General features: G+C 39.5%; 1 protein-coding gene and 1 long non-coding RNA gene across 3 annotated transcripts; both read right to left on the bottom strand.

The window, feature by feature from the left end:
- Positions 1-1,729: 1,729 nt before the first annotated feature.
- DENND10 (DENN domain containing 10) lies at positions 1,730-21,594 on the bottom strand. Of its 2 annotated transcripts, none has more exons than XM_043551424.1 (9): positions 21,409-21,594; positions 18,703-18,899; positions 15,984-16,063; positions 14,640-14,776; positions 14,271-14,382; positions 13,777-13,877; positions 10,805-10,912; positions 9,550-9,644; positions 1,730-8,791 (listed from the first exon to the last, which is right to left on the bottom strand). In XM_043551424.1, exons 1-9 carry the CDS (start codon positions 21,452-21,454, stop codon positions 8,615-8,617), a joined length of 1,053 nt encoding a protein of 350 aa, XP_043407359.1. In that variant the 5' UTR covers positions 21,455-21,594; the 3' UTR covers positions 1,730-8,614. The 2 variants fall into 2 exon arrangements, with proteins under 2 accessions (XP_043407359.1, XP_007064280.1); XM_007064218.4 differs by having other exon boundaries at positions 14,628-14,776; positions 21,409-21,593.
- On the bottom strand, positions 17,142-18,684 carry LOC122466593. Its single transcript, XR_006292230.1, has 2 exons — positions 18,604-18,684; positions 17,142-18,280 (listed from the first exon to the last, which is right to left on the bottom strand). It is a non-coding gene; the product is annotated as an uncharacterized LOC122466593 (long non-coding RNA).
- Positions 21,595-23,116: the final 1,522 nt, after the last annotated feature.

Here is a 23,116-nt window from a genome sequence, read left to right on the forward strand (position 1 = left end):
AAGTAGAAGTCAATAGATTTGATCAAGGGATAAAAAAATAAGTGACATGTGGAAGTCAAGTTGGGTTTACTGGGTAATGAAATTATTTTAAAACAGTACAACCCTGATACAACTTTGCTTAAACTTAATTGGGAAGATGTTCAGGAAGAAGGTGTCCAGAAACAAACTACAGAACCAACCTCATGGACTTCCCCTGAAATTCACTCTTCAGGTGAAAGTTTTGAGGCCTGATTCAAAGGCCACTGAAATCAAAGGGAGTCTTTTCCCTTGACTTCAGTGGGCTTTGGGTCAGACCCGAAGAAGACAGCAGCTGTGGTTTTCTGATCCTATAGTGAGAGGGGTTAGAAATAAATCCTTATTTCTACAGAGTGACTGTATTCATCCAAATTAGCTTGCATGTGAAAACCGCCCCAGAGAAGAGAACGAAGGCACGTTTCCTGCATTATTATTGCTTCAAGCAACTTCAGCATGTGTATCTACACTAGGGAGAAAAGGGTGACAATGTAAGCAGCTCCTCTAAGTCTGCGGAGGAGTTTCTGTGAGGGGAAACAAGCTTGGGGAAGGTATTCTGGATTAATCCCTAACCTGTTTATTATTCCTTATTCACTGTCCCTCCACTTAACTCAGAGAGCTGAAGAGAAACAAATAGGTCTTTCACGGGCAGAAGGCGAGTAGTTATAGCAGGCCACCAAATAACTGGCAGAGTATCCAGCTGTTATGGTACCTGGTTATGAAGCTGTATGGTGAATAGAACACAGCAGAATCATGGTTAGCAGGGGGCTCCAACTCCATTACTGAAGCAGCTCTGCAAGGTGTGGGACTGCAGGTGATAATGCCTACATCTTATCAATTATTTCATAATTGATTTTACAGAAATAATCTCTAAACAAAATACCACTCCCAAATTAGCACTTTCAGCCCTATCTTTGCCACGGCCTCAGAGAGAAGATGGCATAAGGCAGACCCCTGCTATTGTAAATCTGAAGGTTCTCATTTTCTCTCGCTTTGTAGCTTCCATGCAGTCCTTACAATTCTTCCTTAGAGGAAAGCAGAGGCCAGAGCAGAGGAAGGCACAAAAGAAGCTGGTAGGAAAATAGCTATTTTTGAGAATTTGTGGCATGTTAGCAAAACTGTGAACTAGGAGGCTACAGGAATGGCTGCTTAATCATATGATACACAGCACCCTGACTGCCACTTAGTGCTACTGCATGCCATAGTCAATTTTATTTTTCCTCTTGCCTGATTATATTTAGAGTGACAGTAGAGCTTTTGCTACTCCTACAGAGGATATCTATGTATTCTGTCGGTGGTATTATATAGCTCTCCAAAGGAATATACTGTAAAAACCCCAACTAGTAGTAGGAAGAAAAACAAAGCCCTTCTCACACAGTAATGGCAGCAAAAGCTGTACTACATGGATTATGGAGAGAGTTCAGTGATGTGACTATTAAAGGATTGTGAGTAGCTCATTTAGATCAGCTCACTCATTAATACTATTTTGGCTATATATATTTTTTTTTTAATAAAAGTATCCTGGCCCCATCATTTTCAAAGGGAGGGAAACAGTTCTAATTGCTAAAGTAAAGTAATAATAAATCCTACAGTTACATGGTCCTATTGTTCCATCATTACTCCTGTACCAGCAACATACTAAAGGTGAATTTAGAAGGGATTTACCGACGCTCTTAATACACATAGGTTAACCCTCATTACTATCAACAGAATATACTTTTTTTTTTTTTTACAATGTTTAATATTAGCCACAGTAAAGGCTAGTGTGAACAATTAAGAAAGCAACGCAGAAGTACTATAATGGACCAGGTCTAAACAAACAAATTATTTCCAAGACCCCATGGGATCACTGTGATCATCTAGACTGACCTCCAGGACAACACAGGCCACAGAACATCCCCCCCAATAATTTCTAGAGCCTATCTTTTAGAAGAACATCCAAGCTTAAAAATTGGCAGGGATGGAGCATCCACCATGAGCCTCGGTAAATTGTTCCAATGGTTAACTACTCTCACCTATAAAAATCTACACCGTATTTCCAGTCTGAATTTGTCTAGCTTCAATTTCCAACCACTGCACAGTTTTATACCTTTTTATGTTAGAATGAAGAGCCTGTTCCCCATGCAGATGTAATCAAGTCACTCCCTTAACTTTTTTGTTAAACTAATCTGTATAAGGCATGTTTTCTAATAATTCTCATGGCTCTTCCCTGAAGCCTTTCCAATTTATGAATATCCTTCCTAAATTGTGGGCACCAAAACCAGACACAGCATTGCAACCACCAGTGCCAAATGCAGAGGTAAAATAACCTCTCTACTCCTGTTTGAGATTCCCCTGTTTACGCATCCCCAGGATTGCACTAGCTCTTTTGGCTGCAGTGTCACACTGGAAGCTCATTTTCAACTGATTATCCATCACACCCTCAAATCTTTTTCAGAATCACTGAGTTCCCCATGCTGTAAGTATGATCTTCATTCTTTGTTCCTAGATGTATACATTTACATTTAGCTGTATTAAAGCACAGTTTGCTTGAGCCCAGTTTTTCAAGTGATCCAGATTGTTGTGAATCCGTGACCCGTCCTCTTCATCATTCACCACTTCCCCAATTTGTGTGATCTGGAAACTTTATCAGTGATGATTTTATGTTTTCTTCCAGATCATTGATCAAAATGTTAAATAGCAAAGGGCCAAGACTCAATCCCTATAGGACCTCTCTGGAAACACACTCACAGAAAGATGAAGACAACACATCAATTTAGTTACTCATGCCGATTCTAAACACGCTAAAATCCTCTGGCATTACACGTGAATATGTTACAGTCTGTAGTAATTTAAGCTAAATGATACTTGCAGCTCCATGTGTGGAAAGTTACTCTCATAATATAAGCAGAGCTGGAAGAACCTCTTATTATTTAAGGTGCCCAATACACTGCAAACCCTGTTTTCAGTTGCTTATAACTGCCAAACTTTAACCATTCAGGCTAAAATCTTCCATACCAGGTGTTGCATCAGACTTGGAAAATTTTGGCCAAAACGACTAAGCCATTGCCAAGAACAAGGGAAAAATTCATTGATTTGCAGTATTAAAAATTCTGGCAACCTTTTCTTTGAAAAGCTCTAATGCCCCCATGCTTGGGAGCAAGGACCAGAAATTTGGCAGGGGATACCAATTGTGTCAAGGATGTATCCTTTTGCCATCTCCGTGAAAATCTCCCCAAATTTGGCCAACTTATGTCTTTGAAAAATTGCATTTGTACATGCTCACTATAGACTTTACATTTTAGCAGCAAAAATTCCCTGAAGATTCTGTCCATCCTGGGCATTCTCCAGGTTGGGGCTGAGCAGGACTTAACCAACAAATGCAGCTCTAGGCTGCTATGACGTATGTTGGGTCTCAACACCTGAACTGAGACCAGGGATGCTGTCTCTGTGTTCTCGATGGCCCTCTGCTGGACCCAGACAGCATGGGGGGAAGAAAGCTGCCTGATTCATGTGTAGAGGGGTCAAGAGACAGACCTGCTTTTGTGGGTGGTGGGGTCTGTGGAACTGGAGGTTGGTAGGGGGAAGAGGTAAACTGATACCAGGAGTTCTGTGGGGGAGACTGGGATTGGTAGGCAAAGTAACTGGGAGCAGGAGTAACTGTAACAAACTTGGCAAGAAGTCTAGGACTCGGAGGAGAGGGATTGCGACAGGCTGGGATTCAAAGCCAATTAATCTATGAATAAATGTGGTGGGGGAAACTGGGAGCCAGTTGGTGAAGGGAGGAGATTGAAATCAGATGAGCAGGCAGGGAGACAGAGTGAGAACCAGTTAGGTGATAAGGAGGGAGACGGATCTGATGATGAGCTGAGGTGTAGGTGGAAAAACTGGGACCGGGTAAAGAGTCTGGAACAAGGCATGGGGCAGGGGAGAGACATATTGAGATTGGAGAAGCAGCTGGGGAGGAGATTGGGAGTCAAGGGGAGCAGGCAACATGGGCAGGTCTGACTGGAGGCCACGGTGTGGGGGTGGGGGACTGGCTGGGCAATGAAGCTAGTACAGGGGGGACAGAGAATCCAGAGGCTTGAGGCTAGAACTTACTGGGCAAGGCGCCTGTGATGAGAAGCCTAAGCAGTGGAGACTGAGACTAGATAGATGAGGAGAATGTAACAGGAAGAAGGAGCTAGGGTGGGAGAGGAAAAAAAAAGGACTGGTACAGGTGGGAAGGGGGTGGGGTAGAAGGGGTTGTACTTGAGAAGAAATAGAAGAATCTGGGTCCCCTGGGACACACATCCCTCCAAAGCCTGGATTGGAATCCAGATTGCGGTCAGCAAATATCTGTGAAATGCACTAGCAGAAGTGTCCCATTCCTCCTCTTATGCTGGTCTGCATGCAGGATGACAACCTACTACTGCTATGCTTTACTTTGTTAGCTCAAATGGCAGAGGTCTGTGTGATGAATCTAAAGGTTCCAACCCTGCTGATGAACCATGTGAATGTCAATATGATGCCAGATGATGGAAATTGGTTTTTTAGGTTGCTTTTTTTAAAAGCCTATGAAATTATACACACAAACATTTAAAGAACATTAAAGTTGCAAAGTCAAACACTTGAAAGTTAGAAAATACCAGTATAAAGTTTGCATGTGCAAACTGAATTCAGCCCCCTTGGGCATATGCATCATGAGACACTCATGTTACATAATCACAAACTATTTTCTCTCTGCTTCATTAAGTGCACAGAATGAACCTGCTCTGGAGATGGAACAGGGTTGTGTAGTGAAGGAGATTGTGTCTGTAGGATACCAGGTTGGAAGGTATGTAGTGGTTAAGGCAGAAGATGGCAGAGGATTACAGGAAGATAAAAGGATGGTTTCATGGTTAAGGTAGCTGAATGCTGCCTTGGAGAGCTGGATTCTGTCCCTGCCTCTGCCAGAGTTCCTACGTGATGCTAGTCAAGTTACTCTCAAACTTTTCTCAGATATTCACTAATTGTGCATTCCTCATTTTCTGGATGTCCAACTTGATAGCCTGGATTCTGATTCACAGAAGTGCTGAGTGAAGACAAAGAGAACTGTACTTTGAACCTACAAAGTGCTATTTAATGTGAAGTACTCGAAAAACCAGGCATCTCCAATTAGGCACCCAAAATTAGTGGATATTTTGACCTTACTTTTTCTGTTCCTCAGCTCCCCATCTTTAAAACTGGGATAATGCCCTCTCACCTCAGATGGGTGTTGTGAAAAGAAATTAATAGTTGTGAAGCACTCAAATATTATATTGTTTGGCACCACAGAAAAGCCCATTAGGAAATTAATTGTTCAGAGCAGGATTTGAATAGTGTGCAGTAAATAAGGCATGGGGCCACACGTTGAACAATGAGGAGAAAAATAAAATATCCAATAGCTGCTCCTTAAGTTCTGTGCACTGAATGAGGCAAGGGTCCTGTGGAAAAAACAGCATGTCTTGTAAAGAGAGTATTATGCATACAAACAAGGGGGCTGAATTAATGTTGTACAGGCAACCTTAATTCTGACATTTCCTAACTTTGAAGTGCTTGACTTGGCAACCTTAATAATGTTTTTAATGCCGTTTTTTGTATACGTAATTAACTCTCATATCTCAAGTTAATCCTTACCTCTACAGAGACTAAGGCCTCGTATACACAGATGCTGTACCGTTTTTACTATACTGGTGTAGTTAAAGTGGTACAGCCCTCTTATGGATGCAGTTATTTCAGTATTCCCTTTCCCATACAGGAATAAGCTACAGTGATATAAACACTTTTGTATTGGCATAACTGTGTCCACACTAGGAGACATACCAGTATAACTTTTTGGTTTAAAAAATATATTACATCCCTAACTGAAAGTTACATCAGTACAAAATCTACGTGTAGACCTGGACTATGGAAATGGTGGGTAATGGTACGTGCTTTAAAGTGCTGTTCTGTGCTAACAGTAGCTATACAAAGGTACCATGTAACTCAATATGCTCCCAATGCAAATCTGAGTCAGATCAAACTATATACATCCATTTTTTTCTACTTTAAACCTTTGGTAACACTGCAAAGCCAATGCAAATGGGAGCAGGAGTTGGTTTCTCTACTGGGTTGGTTATCAACATCACCATTTAGTTTCAATGGCAAATGCATTCCTCTTTTACCCAATCCTAGAAGGCAAGAGAGAAGAAAAGGCATAACTCAGAATTTAACCTGAAGAATCTTACTATTAGGAATGATAAAGGAGTAAAAAAGGATACAGCTTGACTTTCAGACCCACATATTGCGTTTGTAGGGCTGACAGTTGCAAAAACGGCTATTTGTAGGCTGAACATATCCATTATGGAAATCAGAACTAACCTGGAGTCTCATAGTGTCACTTCTCAGCGCAGAACCACACTTGGTTAACAAAGGATTGCTGATTTTACCAGTTACACTCAAACTCTCCTTTTAATCCTTGTGAAATCTCTAGATGTCAAAAAACCATTAGGAAGAAAAATACTACTGTAGAGAAACACAGTTCACTGACTTCTGGAGATAGAAAGAATAAGTTAAATTTCAACAAGGACATTACCATCTGTCCTTTGAAAGTTAGCAAAACAAACTGGTTATGATCTACATCGGTTCTGTTTTGTTATATATGGAATAAAGGTTGTAATAGTGTAGGTGATGCACTACTTCATACAAGTGCAAATGGCCCAATTTTCTCCTCACAGGATAAGTGCATCACCTGGGGGCTGGAGGCAATTTAAACCTAATTTTGCACACCTTCCATTGAAATTCTGTCTCCCATCTACTACAAGAGTTTGCTTATACCACCTTGCTGTACATTCAATGTAAACAAAAACACAACATGATTCTTTTTAAACTAGACATTGTGGTTGAAATATTGTAAATGTTTTAAGTTACCACGTTACTAAATATTTCTATTATTTTATTGTAATTTAAGAGCTGAAGCCTGTCACTTGATGACCATGACTATTCAAGCACAATTTACATGAAATACACAGGGCAAGGGGTTCAGGAAAAAAAAAAAAAAGATCATGTTTTATAGGCATAACTTTGCAATATATATAATTCCTGAAGTGCAAAATTAAGTTTCATTTGTTTTCATACAAAAAACATTAGAAGGAAAGGTCTGAGACAAACAATAAGGAAATTTGCAACTAAAGCGTCTCCAAGACTGAACATAAAAGAAAATAATTAAATATCAAATATTTAGTTGGCAAATGAGAACTCCACTTTTTTGTGAGTTATCCTAAACCATGCATGTTATTTCAACTATATGTTATTTTAATAAAAGCTTGCATTTTTTAGAAGAATCCAGGGAAATAGATTTTCACTCTAACCCTGTAGTTATAGTCCTAGAGATGCTCAAGACCTGATCCAAAGCATGCTGAATGAACTCAATGGAAAGTCTAACTTCAATGGACTTAAGGCTCAAGCCCTAACTGTGTTTCTTTCTATATGATCTTTAAACTTATCTGGACCATTAAAAAACACCCCTTAGGTTATACAAATGGAAAAAAGTCAGAGAGCACTGATATGCAAAACACAGTTAGTCTCTAAGGTGCCACAAGCACTACTTTTCTTTTTACAGTCAATATGCCGTTCATTTAAAAAATGCTTCTGTGTCTAAACTAACTGCAAAGTTTCTGTCTCGTGTAAATATCTGAAGTAGGATTATACACCCCTGAAAATAGGGGATTGTAGCAGTAGTTCTCTGGGACTAACTGCAATAAGTAGCTATTTTATATATAGATACCTAATTCCTTATCCATATTCTAAAATAGACTTCCTTACTTTACAATACATAAACAAAAATCTTTCTCAAATTAATATGGTTTGTATATAGTTAATTATGAGTTCTTACAGCTTCAAGATACCAAACATTCAATTTTTAATAGTATAAATATGGATTACTAAATTTTTTTATTTTAAGTATAAAATCTCTATGTAAAACCACATGCTACACCCATCTGTGCAAAGGCCAGGAAAAAAAGTTCTATTTTTCATATAACAAAAGCGCTACTGCAGAACCTTTTGACTGGTTTCATAGACATTTCTGCAGAAACATTGGATGTTTGGCTCAGAAAGTAGGTTTCCTTACAAAGAATTTAAGTTCTTCCCAGAAGATTACAAAGCAAAGTTAGTTTCAGACTGCTTACTGAAAAACTGTTACTTTATGGCTATGCAATAAGACAAACAGGTATATTTTTACTGCTCTAACCATTTTCCAGTTTTCAGTGTTACTTTCAGTGTATCGGATTTCAATGTGTTTATACCAGTATGTCCAGTTCTGTGAAGTTATAGTACACCAGGAGTAAGGAAGAAGATTTCAAAGGCACAAACACAGGTAAGGTGCCCAACTCAGGTTGTGTTTTTGAGTATCTGCCCTTGTGTGTATAAAGTCAGAGTCAAAGAAACGTAAAAGGACTAGAAATATTTCCTAATGTGTAGCCGCATGTTCCAGGTCAAATGTCTATATTTTGCATTACATCATTAAAAATGTAACATTTTCTTTGCTACCTTTAATTTTTTATATATGTAGCAGATAGTCATAGTTTTATGGCAAAGGGAATAGTTTCATATTGGTCCACAACATTTAAGTGTATCAACAAAGTCATATCTTAAGCATTTGTTCAGCAGCTGCTAGATGATAAAGAAAGTTTTCTGTAGCTGGTGGATATCGCTTTTGTTTTAGGGATTCAAAGTTAAGTGTCGGTTTCTCACCATCATCAGAAACTTCAGTAAATGATGCCAGATTAGTCAAAATTTCCTTTGTCTTCAGTGAAATATCCTTAAAATAAGAATAGATAAATAAGCACGCACGAATGCAGTACTAGGAAAATTATTTAACTTTATTAACACCTCTGTATAAGATACTAACACAAATAGTATACAGAGGAAATAATTGGTCAGAACGCATCAATCTGCCACTTTAAAAAAAAAAAGAAATTTGGAATATTCTTTCTTCAGATCTGATCATGTGAGATGCTGAACATTTAATTCAGGGGTAGCTGGGCGTTCTCAGCATTTCACATAACACCTTTATTTCAAAATTATTACCACAATGCAATTGTGTAATAGCTAACAGACTCTATTGGTGTGGGAACAAGGGAAAAAACACAACATTTTGAAGCCCAATCTTAAATCTGAAGAAGCATATTTCAGGGTTTAAAATGTTAGTTATGAATTTTCCCAAGAAGTTATAGTATAAGTGAAGCAAATAACTGATTATAAAATCGTATACCATTGTAAAATCATTTTATTTTAATACGAGTTAAATATAGTCAAAGGAGTGTCTGGAATTATTTCAACAACATGAAGTGCCAATACACTATGTTTTAGTTAATTTATTTACATACCATTATAACCAGGTCATGATAGCAGAACTATTTTAAGAATTTCATTGTATAGTGGTATTTATAAACTAGAGATTGCAACAGATCAACTGACTTTGGGGGAAGCAGGGCCTGGCATTTCATTATGGTATTTCTTTCTTTTGTTTAGTAAAATGTTAATGAAAGGAGAACTTTAAACATAAAAGGGACTAACCTTAATGACTTGACTATCTGATTTATCTGGATCTTCTGCAGACTGAACAATGAGTTGACCAATTTCTTTGTGCAATTTTCCCATTGTCATTGCCTCTGGGAGAGTAGAGAAAATATATCATGCATTCATTCTGATCATCTAACCAATCTAGAACATAATATTTTGCACATATAGCACCCTTCATCCAAAAATAGTAGTAGCAGGTCACTAGCATTTGTAACAATGGCACCTCTCACCTTTACTCATATGCTCTCTTTAATGGAGCTTCCTGAAAACATTTATGTAGGAGGAAGAATAATAGGACTACCTATAAGAACTTTTCACAAAAATGTACTTTGAACTTTATCATATTTTCATGTATTCCCATCACATCTTCTTTATTGCTTTTGCTGGGATAAAATTAATATGCAGAGGTACAATTAGACAAAGTATTTTAGATCCTACAATGGCATTACAGATAACTTTACTGCTAGTTTCCAGAAAGTATGCTGAAGTTTTTATATAAAGAACATAGAGTAAAGATAAATCAAGGTTAACCAAGATTAGGCTTTTTTCTTTATACTTTAAAAATAAGAGCTGATAAATATTTTAAAGGATTGTCATGAATTTTTAGTAGTGAAATGTGCAAATGCATTTAAGTGACAAACTGTCATCTGGTAAATTGATGGCAAGCCAAATTATGAGTTCTCCTCATGATCTGTATCTGTCATTTGACATCCATGGAGGAATTAATTTGTGCATTTTTAATAAAACCAAGTTAAGATTTCCTACTGCTCTAAAAGTTTTATCCTCCATGCATTGAGAGTTTTGCAAGCAGCATTTCCCCTTGATCATTAGGAGGAGATAAAAAACCAAAAGTTCAGTGGATATGAAAATGGGAAGAGACATTTATAAGGGCTTAGTCCTGGGCTGGATCCAGAACCCACCCATGGTTTAGAATGTAACTTTATGAAAATATGAAATGTTTCAGTCACGTATTTTTAATTAAGACTCTATGATTATGCACAAGACCACCCTTCTCTAATTCCATTACTTAGGCATTTATACATGATGACATTATGGCCCAGATTCACCAAAGATCTTCCAGGCTCCCAGTTGAGAAGGACTACGAAAGCTCTAAAGTAATTGCTCTCTCACAACAAGCCTAGAAAAAGGACCAATATTTTGTTGAATCTGGCTCTATGTTCACAGAGTTACAAAGCAAATACCACCACCCTTCGCCAAAACAAAACAAAAACAAATGCTGCCAACCAACCTTTCGCTTGCTGGGAAATGGTAATTTCACTGTCTGCCAAATTCACATACACATCATATAGATCCGGTCTATTGCTCACTTTGGAGTCTATAAATCCAGCAATGTAACCTAGGTGGTAGAGATTTACCAAGACAAATTCTGATTAAAAACTGAAAAACAAAAGAGATATAGTGTAAACTAAAATCTCTTAAAATTAAGGACTTTATCTAGCACCCATTGAAGTTAATTGACTTCTTTGGGCATTTGATTAGGCACGTAGTGTATTTTTTGACTTATGGAGTTTAAAATTAAGAACAAAACACTGTATGTAGTAAGGAAGATTATGTTTTCAGTTTCAAAGCTTTCTTGCTACTCAAAATATTCCAAAAATGGACTGTACGTTCACTTTCCAAAGGTGAAATACATGAAGGACTATAACAGTGGTCACCAACTGGTCGATCCTGGAGACTCTCCCAGTTGATTGCGATCTCCGGCCGTAGTGGTGCAGGCTCCCTGCCTGCCTGCTGCAGCCCCATGCAGCTCCCAGAAGCGACCAGCATGCCCCCGTGGCCGCGGTTGTGGAGGCAGGTGTCTCCACACACTGCTCCTGCCTGCAAGCACCGCCCCCGCAGCTCCCATTGGCTGGGAACGGGGAGCTGTGGCCAGTGGGAGCTGCGGAGAGGGGCAGTGCACAGAGCCACGTGCCTCTCCCCCAGGGGCCGCAGAAGCACGTTAGCGCCTTCTGGGAGTGGCATGGCCACGTGGTGAACTACTGGCTGGTGGGTGGGCGGGTGACCTGGCTCGTGATGGGGAGAAGGTGCCAATGTGCCAGACTGGGGCCGGGGCTAGCAAGGAGCTTGTCTTAGCCCCGCTGCACCACCAACCAGGAGCTGCCTGAGGTAAGTACCCCCCAGCGGGAGCCTGCACCCCAACCCCCAGCCCTGAGCCCCCACCCCATACCTCCTCCTGCACCCCAAACCTTCTTCTTCACCCCAAACCCCTCCTGCACCCCAGCACTCTGCCCCACCTCCCAGAGCCACATCCCTCACCCCTTCCTGCACCCTAACCCCCTACTCCAGGCTCAGCCCAGAGCCCCCTCCGACACGCTGAACCCCTCAGCCCAGAGCCGCACCCCCTCCCAAACCCCAACCTGCTGCCCCAGTCTGGTGGAAGTGAGTGAGGGTGGGGGAGAGCGAGCGACAGAGAGAGTGGGGGATGGAGTGATCGGGATGGGGCTTCAGGGAAGGGGTGGGGTAGATCCTGGGTTGAATTTAAATTCAAAAAGTGATCTTGTGGGTAAAAGTGTTGGAGACCACTAGTCTATACACTAAGACTCCATTAAGGTGCCCTCAGTGGCTATTTGGGTCAGGAACAGGATGGTAGTGGCAGCAGAACATTTTCTGATTTACAACATGCCAGCTAAGTTCATCTCAGTATGCCTTCCCTTATAGCAGCTGTTCTCTGTGGAAGTGTGGTTACTGATTTTGATGAGCTGAGGTATACACTAGTGGTAAAATAGTCAAACAAACATTAAAAATACTTGTTAACTATAAAACTGATTATCTGAAAGAGACGAGCGTGAGGAAATTCAGTGTTAAGAATACTGCTAAATTCTTCATTCCCTCTGTTGTGTCCAGTTTAGGGGGGGAAGGTAGAAGCTTGAGGTCTTTTGATCTATTATATAACATTTACACTCAATAGAAATCACAAATCAGACTCTTATAGCTTGTGAAGTCCATTTGTGACTATAATAAACAGCCACCAACTGACATAGTGGAGCACGTTCTGAATAGAATTTCAACCTTTAAAGTGAATTGCTTCTTGTTAATTTAAGTGAAATACCCACTATTACTTTGAGTTACTCTTTTGTAGTTAAAAAATAAGAAAAGTTAATCATTAACAACGTACATGCTTAGAAGATAATTTTATTTGGGTTGAAGGCATGTTATCAACCCCTCCTGTAACACTGCATAATTCCTTCATTCCATCCGACCCAAAACAACATCAAAAGGAAACAAGCTCACGTCCCTACCTCCTTTTTATTTTTTAAGCTATTTTTTTAGGAAGTTAATAAGTTTACAAATACCTGCCATGTAAATATCAGAAATAAAATAATCATCACAACAATTAGTTTTTGTTTGAAGAGACATTATACAGGAATCTAGTCTATTTAACAGGATGTTACCATATTACAGAGTAAGCATCATTACAACACCTGTGTCGTTCCTAGTGATTTTATTAAATTGAGTGAAATCTCTATGTAGACATATATTAAATATGTGTATCAAATGCTACTATTCAAAAAAATTGAACAGGTGTGCTGAGTTTTTTTGAAGAATTTAATCTGAGTACTGAATAGAAGGTAACTATCTACATATCTATCTGTCCTCTGTCTATTTTGCTGGATGACATAATTGGTGTATTAAATTTTTCTGTAACCACAACCTCCCATATTTTTTTAACCATTCCCCAATGGTTGGGCTATTTTTTCTTTTCCCAGTAGGAGGCTACGAATAGCCAAGCAGCTTCTAGCAGATGAGAGATTAAGTCTTCATTTCCTTTCGTGTGACCATTTCCACTAGGAGACCCCAGAAAGATTACCAAAAGATTTGGTAATAACTATGGCACAATTTGTGATATTTGGTTCTGGATTACATTCCAATACTCTCTAATGACTGGCTCTATCTTCTTAATAAGTAAAGGAAATCATTTACAGTAGCTTTGGGGGGAGGGAGGAAGTACAATCCATCTGGATGGAACCACCAATAAAAGTATTTATCTGATCTTTAATTTAACATAAAACACATGCTTTTTTTAAAAGAAAAAAATATACAGTCTAACTTCTATGACAGATTTAAAGAATTAAAAATCCTTAAAATGAATTTATGATGGAAATAGCAACAGATTTTCATGACATTATTGCTAAAGGATGTTGCTCCAATACAGATGAAATGAACATTATGAACAAAGTTTGACTGATAATTTAACACTACCTGTGCAGGTCTTTAATGCTTCCAGTTCATCATCATTTAGATGAACATACGAATGAAGAATTGACCAGTCCTGTCGATGCCACACTAAAGCAGGTAGAGTCCTAAGGAAATGAAGTTAGCATTTGAAACCAAGTATATTTTTTTCTTGTACTCATCGGTGGCTTAGCACTTCATACTGTAAAGCTTTAGAGAGAAATATCAATTTTGTGACATTAAGAATCTCTTGTACATGAGAGCACACATACAGACATACACAGAGAATTGAGGGTCCTTATATCATTGGTGGTAAGTAGAATCATTATTTTTATTGGTATTCATTCTATTTTTAAGGCCCCAGTTCAGGAAAGCACTTAAACACATACTTTGGTTCCACTGAAATCAATGGGACCTAAGAACATGTTTAACTTTAAGCATTTACTTTAGTGCTTTCCTGAATATAGATACTTTCCAGAATCAGGGCCTAATGCATTTTTATTTACGGGTATGTGCTATACCTGGTAAACTCCTGGATGACTTCTATTCTTGGGTGATATACAACAATTCTTTTCTTTAACATCAGTGCAGTGAATAGGATAACTGTTTCCATACCAAACTGAGATACTATATCTATGAGACAGATAAGAAAGACATTATGGTATCACAAGTGTATCTTCTGGCAATATTTCTTTGATGACAAGTCACCAGATATCACTATATTCAGAATATATATGAACAGTTCATATTAGTTACTTATCTGAACAGAATTTGGAACTTCATATATAAATCTATTTTATATGGCTGCAGAATGGCATTGTGGGTTTCATATTTAAATAAGATATAAGTAAGCAGTTGACTATAGATTTATTTTTAACCTTTGATTGAACCTGCAAGGTAAGCCTTTCGGGCATCAAAATCCTTGCTGAGGAAAGATCCATTTTCTTCACTCTGGCAGATCCCCTTTGTAAGAACTGCAATGTAACTCTCCATCATTTTAACTGGACTCCCATGCTTCAGGTAGATTCTGCATTAAAAAAGTGAAAATATTTAGTTTTTGTCTATGATGGTGTGAACAATACAGCTAGGCATATGAAAAAGGTCATGGTATCAGCAAAACACTGATTTGGAAGAATTCTGATTTTAAGACACATGATTGATGTTAGTTTTAAATACAATAATAAAAAGCCATTCAGCATGTGCATAAAATCTTGCCTGTTTTTTTGGATCTATGATCGACTCATGTTCTTATTACGATTTCCTGTTTCACAAGTGAGTGGGAGCTATAGTTTCAGTATAAAACTCAAATTAAAAAAACCAAAAACAAAATATTTGTGGATTTATAAAAGATTTGTTTTGTGAAAGGCAAAACTCCTTATATTCTTCATTTGATTTTTAAATACCAATCATATGATCAGTTACCTCATGACTATCAAAGAAACATTAGCAAAAAAGGTACAGCTGACAGAAGACCTGCTGTACGCGAGACAAATGCAAAGACTCTCAGTCTGTCCCTTGTACATAGAAAAAAGAAACTCTCCTCCCTCTTAATATCCATGTGTTAATCATCTCTCTTCCTCTGAGCTTTAACTACTGGTAAGTTTCCCCTGGGAAAGGAGAAAGGCATTCAGATGTAGGGACACCGTACCTAAAGCTTCAAAACAGATTTCAAAAATAGCGTTGTAGATGTTTCTAAGTGCCAGCTTCCATTTTAGTTTCCCTACAAAGCCACTGTCACATTTATTTTTAAATTCAACTATAATTTTCAGATCATTTAGAAAGACTATCAGTTTATAAGTCAACCTTAATAACCTCCACCTTATAAGATATACACACACACACACACACAGAAAACAAGTCACAGCCAACCTAAATAGTTTACGCAACAGTGAAACAGAAAGATCACAGAGGCTCTTTCAGTATTTATGACATTTTTAAAACATGTTACTGAAAAAAAAGCTGTGAAAAATGAAGAATTTTATTTTTATAGTAACATATGTTGAACATTTGACTATGTTCTTAATTTTGTCACATGGACACAGAAATAGCCAGTTCTACTTAATCACAGACCTAGAATTTATATAGTTGGAATAACGAATCATAATACAGAATCCCAGCAAACATTCATATTGTTATAAAACATGCATTGTTCGACAACATGTATTGTTCAGCCTCCCAGTTTGGCAAGACCTAAGTATTTAAACATTTGCACTAAATACAGCTTTTATACAGACCTACACAATATCCTAGTGAAGGCTGCATATTTCTCCGGGTTAAAATCTTTGGCAGTCAGAACAATAGAAAAGTGAGTCACCTGTCCAAACACACAAAAAACATGCACGTTGTTTTATATACTTCCATTTGAATTCAGGTAATGCTTATATTACTAAATTTAATGCAACACTCATACAAGATATTACAGTACTAGGAGTGTGCAAGACAGCTGCAAATCTCATTTATACATAGGAAAAAAAACCATAGCTAATGGCTTCTGACTTGACCCGCTTTCACTGAGTTGGCATTATCAATATTTGGTGGATTAAATGCAACAAAAATAAAAAACCCACCCCTAAACAGGAGACAGTTACCTCACCCCATCCCATTAACCTCATACTGCAGATATGATAGATTACAATGGAGTGAGGAGAAGGACAGAACCATGGTGGGGGGTGGAAAGGGTGGGAGAAGGATAGGAGGAATCACCACATTGGAATGCTTTTTACTTAATATGGAATGCCACAATACTACTAGTCTTACAACAACTTATTAAGGGACCTTAATGTCAGAGTATAGAAGAAATGAAAGTGCATCTGCAATATTTCAATTATTAGTAATAGAGATAAATACATACACAATTCAATCCTTCAGAAAAACACAATAAATCATGTACCAAAATAGAGACTTTGAATGCTAAGGTACATTTTAAAATAGACATATATTTGAGCAGAAATGTAGAGAATTCAACAATGAAAAACCTATTATAGCTATAAATAATGAGTGAGATATAACAATGCTGTTCAAAGACTAATTTTACAGCCTGGGTCCCAAGCATTTATGTCTGCATTTTTGTAATATCTAACAAACTGTGCAAAACCCTTTCCATTGGACATATTAGAGATCGCATAAGATGGTCAGAAAATTGGGTGTAAGTGGCATTCTGTAAGTGTGCAAAATTAATCTCTTACACTCTGAGGGGAAAAGAAGGGGGGGGGGGGGTGTAATAGGAAAGGGGATATTTACAGCCAAAAAAATAGACAAGGGAAGTTCTACAAAGTCTATCCTTCAGTGATGAAAACTGCTTAAAAACAAACAATGTAAGATAAAGCAAGGATATGCACAGTGTTCCTTCCTGCCTATATCTTTTACCTAATATCAGCCTATTCCTTTCCAAAGCTTCCTATACAACTACGTTCCTCTACATTGCCTGGAGTAGCCTCCCTGTTTTCATACACCAAACAACTACTCTTTTCTGATCCAAATAATCAGTCCAAATCTGCCAGGTCTATCACCTTTAATCTTCCATTCTAACAAAATTTATCCCATCATAAATTCTATTAAAACACCCCCAAAATTAAAATCCATGATGCACCCAACTTTCTCCTTTTCATAATTACATGGAAATTCCCCTTCTCACCTTTTATCCTCCTCCATTTCTTTACTACTTTTCTCCCCGGAATGACCCATGTCCGTTATTCTTTTGTTATTTCTTGGGTCTAACTTCAAATTGCAAGCGCAGGGAAGCTATCACTAAACATATCTAGGATTAACATGAATAATAATAAAGTTTTCCTTGTCATTACTTTCATGACATTACATTACATTATGACCATGCCACAGAAGATATCCTTAATGCTTTAGGAGCCAAATTCACCCATAAGTGGAAACTGATGCAATCCCATTGATTTCAAAGGAAGTTGCATCCTCTTACACAAGGACTGCATATATACTCCTTTCTTTGTACCCAGCCACACCCCCTTTTTTGCTGCTCATAGAGAGGCCAAAGAGGGAGTATATATTACACTTGTTTTGCATACACACAGAATACCAAACTGGTATAAAGTACATTAATCTGCTACTCACAATTTTTGCCCAATGACTTCACTAGGAAAGGACTACCAAGAATCAAGCCCTATTGTGCTAGGAACTCTACAGACTTCTTTCAACCTCTATTGCTAAGATTTAGAGTCATACTATACATGTGATTTTTAGGCAAAATTCCTCATTGTTTTCAATGCGAATTTATGCTTAAAAGTTTGTGCCAGGAAGTGGCCCTGAGCTTTTCCTCCTCTCAAATATTTTTAATTTGTATGAAAAACAGTGAACTTTGTATTTATTTTCCAACAAGTGGTTATAGTGTATTTCAACCCCAAAAATAATCTGCAAAAAATAATTTTAAAAAGTTCACAACTGACGAAGACCATAAAACATACTCAGGGAATTTAAAAACTGCAAAATATGGGTACAATCCTGTAAACACTTACTCTTGAGCATGTGCTTGTTCCTGAGAACAACCCCATTCTTTCCACTAGAACTGTTCCTCAGACGTTCTTGTCAACTGCTGGAAATGGCCCACCTTGATTATCACTGCAAAAAGCTCCCCCCCGCCCCCGCTCTCCTGCTGGTAATAGCTCACCTTAAGCAATCACTCTCTTTACAGTGTGTATGGTAACACCCATTGTTTCATGTTCTCTGTGTATATAAATCTCCCCACTGTATTTTCCACTGAATGCATCTTATGAAGTGAGCTGTAGCTCATGAAAGCTTATGCTCAAACAAATTTGTTAGTCTCTAAGGTGCCACAAGTACTCTTTTTCTTTTTGCGAATACAGACTAACACGGCTGCTACTCTGAAACCTATTACCAGTAGTGAGTACCCCAGCTAGTAGTCAAGGATTTGCAGAACTAGGCCCCAAAACACTGCTTTAGACCGCTTTATTAGTGATTCAGTCCCACCTTTTTCAAGACTGGAGAATCTTGAACTTCCACTGTTGTGATATAGAACCATGATCTTCTATATTGGCCAAATACAAAGGTGTGAAGCAGTTTATTTTCATCTGTAAGGCAGCATTTTCTCAGCAACAGATCCCTCATTTCAGCTGTGGTGGAAGGATAACACCATACCCACAGAGTATCTCCATTGGTGTCTTTTTCTATGGTGGAAAGATGTTCACTGTGAGAATGCCAAACAGCAGCAAGGAAGTAAATTGATTGGTTAATCAGATCTGTTTACTGGAATCATCTTAACATCCCATTTTACACTAACTAGATCAGTATCCACTCATGCCTCGACTGTTAAAGTTGTCTGTTAGAGCTTCTGTTATTAATTTTTATTTTCAGGTATTTATAACATCTTGTTGGAAAAGTCTGCTCTTGGCATGCAAAGTCCCAGCCAGGTGAGGCTTGTGAGTATGTGGAAAAATAAGAATTGTAGTTTTCAAAGGTGCTGTCCCCAGTTATGCAAACTCTTGCACACTTACTTAACTTTAAGCATGTAAGTAGTCCCATTGACTCCAATGGAATTATTTAACTGCTCAAAAATAAGCATGCACATCAGTGTTTATAGAACCCTAAATTGCATAATTTAAAATCTCCATCATTCAAACTGTCACAATGCTTTGAAGTGGTAAAGCATCATTAACTGTTTATTGTTAAACTAACAGACTTCTTTGGACTATGAAATTATCAATTAGTTCTAAATGGATAAACTCTCTCAATTAACAATACTTTCACTTTGTATTTCAATAAGTAATAACTAAAATAATGGCATCTTATATTTATATGGCATCTATATGCTATAGAATGGGTATGTTATCTGTATGAGCATTTATAGACTTCATTCCCAAATGAACCACCACAAATGTACCAACCATATGCCAAACGTTGCCTTCAGATACCTCCACATATTTCCAATGGCTTGTATCAGAGGGCAGGTTCTGGCTCTTCTGCATGCAGGAATCATTTCATCAATACATGCTTTAAAATAAACTGGCGTAAATAACAAAAACAAGCAACACTTGGGACACTTATGATGCTATCCATCTCCAAACGTATTTTATACTGAGAGGCAGAGATATGTTGTTAGCCGCATTTTTATGGATAGGCAGAGGGCTACCTGTTGCTGGGCAGTTTTGGTGTTGACACCTCCATTATAGAATCACAGAAATGTATGGCAGGAAGGGACTTCAAGAAGTATCAAGTCCAGCCCCGTGCACTGTGGCAGGACCAAGTAAACCTAGACTATACATGACAAATGGTTTGTCCAACTTGTTTTTAAAAGTTTCCAATGATGGGAACTCTACAACCTCCCTTGGAAGCCTATTCCAGAGCTTAACTACTCTTATAATTAGAAAGGCTTTCTTAATATCTAACCTAAAACTCCCTCCCAGGTTAAGACCATTACTTCTTGTCATACCTTCAGTGGATATGCAGAACAATTGATCACTGTACTTTATAACAGCTCTAACATATTGGAAGACTTATCAGGTTGTGTCTCAGTCTTCTTTTCTCAAGACTAGTTTTTCATGCCTAGTTTTTCCAGCCTTTCCTCATAATTCAGATTTTCTAAACCTTTCATCATTTGTGTTGCTCTCCTCTGAACTCTTTCCAATTTGTCCACATCCTTCCTAAATTGTATTGCCTAGAATTGGATGCAGTACTCCAGGTGTGGCTTCACCAGTGTCAAGTAGAGCAGGACATTTACCTCCTGTGTCTAATATACAATACTCCTGTTAATACACCCCTGAAACATATTAGCCTTTTTTGCAGCTGCGTCACATTGATGACTTGTTTCATTTTGTGGTCCACTATAACCCCCAGAGTCTTTTCAGCAGTATTACCACCAGTTATTCCTCATTTTGCAGCTGTGCATTTGATTTTTCCTTCAGGTTAACTACTTTGCAGTTGTCTTCATTGAATTTCATCTTGTTGAATTCACACCAATCCTCTGATTTTTCAAAGTCATTTTGAATTTAAAACCTGCCCTCCAAAGTGCTTGCAACCCCTCCCAGCTTGGTGACGTCTGCAACTTTTATAAACATACTCTCCACTCCATTATCCAAGTCATTAATGAAAACATTGAATAATACTGGACCGAGGACTGATGCCTGCGGGGCCCCACTAAATACTGTCTCCCAATTTAACAGCAAGCCACTGATAATTACTCTTTGACTACAGTCTTTCAACCCGTTGAGCACCCATCTTATAGTAATTGCATCTAGACCACATTTCCCTAATTTACGTATGAGAACTTCATGCAGAACTGTTTCAGAAAAGCCCTGCCAAAGGTATGTAAGGTGGACAAAAGAGAAAAAGTCCCCCCTCCCTCCGGTAGGTTACTGCCCCAGGCCCCACACGTGAAGTAGAAAGGTTAGGGTGGTGCCACAAAGAGTGAGAACTGTTTGATGGGTGCTGCCCCCCTACCCAGGGGCGCTGAGAGCCATTTAACCCAACTGTAAACGCTTCGAGCCAGGGGGTGCAGCGGCACCCCTAGTTCCAGCACCTCTGCCCCCACACCACCACAAGAGCCCCACCCTCAATTCCCAGGGGCAGAGGGTCCTGTCAAGGAGCTGGAGCCTGGGGCTGGGCGCCTGCCCCTCCCCAGCACAGAGAGCTACTCTGGGGTGGATGCACCAGGGGCAAAGGGCCCAGGGGTGTCCTTACCAATCAGCCCCACGCCTAGCAGCAGCTGAATCTCCGGCTCTGCCATCTTCCTGCTGCCCGGCTCTGCTCGCTTCCGTGCCCGGCCCGAGCGCACCAGGCCCGGCCCGGCCCCCACCTCCTCTTCCTGGGTCCCCTGCAGCGGCTGCCGCCTGAGCGCCCAGGCCCTGCCCCGCCTCAGACCGGCCCCGCCCGCAGTCCTGGCACCGCCTTCGGCTCTAGGCCCGGCCCCGCTGCTTCCCCGCCTCCCGGGCCCCACGCAGGGCGCAGACTCGACCTCGTTTGTTGGCTCCCGCTAGCAGACGCTGGGAGGATCAATGGGTCGCGGCGCAGCGGCTGCCCGAGCCAGGGCTGGGCTTTTCCGCTGCTCGCTTGGCTGGGGCCGTCTGAAACCGTGTGCGCTGACCGGGGCCCCTCCAGCAAGCCGGGCCTGGCCTGGCCTGGCCTCCCGGGGCCCCTCCGGCGGGCCTGATCTCTCCCCCAACCCGCCCCTCGGGGCCTCTTCGGCGGGTCTGACCTCTCCCCCAACCCGCCCCCCGGGGCCACTCTGCGTGGCCTGGTCTCCCCACCTCTCGGGTCGCTGCCCTGGGACTCCTCCGTTCGGCCTCCCCACTTGCCCCTAGCGCTGCACCCTCCCGGGGCCCCTCTGGGTGACCTCCCCACCCTCTGGATGCTTTGGGTGGCTCCCCCCCTTCTGCCTACACCTCCGAGTCTCTCCTCTGTGTGATTTCCCCACTGTGGTTCAGTAAATAATTGATTTCTCGGTTTGGGGGCTGAAGTGAACAATCTGAATAAATAAATAAAATCGGTTAGTTTCTAAGTGAAACAGATTTTTTTTTTTCAGTTGCCAAAACGCAGAACTGAAAACGTTTCATTCAGGTTGAATGAAACTTTTCGAATGTCCTTCTGAAGCAATATTTCAAAACAAAACCGTAAGGCTTGAAGCAAAATGTTGAAACAAAATGTTGATCTGAAGCGACATTGCTCAGTGAAATGGTTCATTTAAAAACAAAATATCAGACTGGTTTATTTCAAAAATGTCAAAATCAACCGGTTTTACTTTTCTTAAAAAAAATTCCTAATGTTGTTCAAAACTGCATTTTTCAACTAATTTACTGGATAATTGAAAAGTTTTGTCCAGCTCTATTTCACACCCTCAGGCTGCACCAATGTGCACACTTGAACTCCGTGTTTACTGGTGAACTGTCAATGTATTTTGATGTTTACTTAGGGTTGGTTGCTTTAATAAATTACTCTTCGGGGGGGGGGGTTGAGGGGGGAGCATTTCCCATTCTTAAATGTATATCATTGATGATAATTATCCAAGTGGATCTCTATTGTTGTTGATATGTATTATTCCTATATGCCTCCTGAAGAGTGTCAGTGTCTCCTCTTAAATATGTACCTGTTCGCAGGATCAGGCCATAGTCTGAAGACATCTCTTTCTGCTTATTTAGCTTTTTGTCTATCCCTTGAAGCTTTCTCCTTTGCAACCATGTAAAACAGCTTTCTCCATATCACTACCTTTCCAATCTATTTTCAAATAGGAGATGAAAACTCTTTTTTATTTTTGTCCATCACTCTGAATTTTTCTCTTCCTCTGCTATTAATTTTCTATTTTAATTTTGTAACTCTTTGTATTACTGTATTTAACTCTGAGTTACTTAACTCTGTAAATCATTGATGGGTATAGTTTACATGCAAGCTGTTA

Source organism: Chelonia mydas, chromosome 7, assembly GCF_015237465.2.
Source record: "Chelonia mydas isolate rCheMyd1 chromosome 7, rCheMyd1.pri.v2, whole genome shotgun sequence".
NCBI lineage: Eukaryota > Metazoa > Chordata > Testudines > Cheloniidae > Chelonia > Chelonia mydas.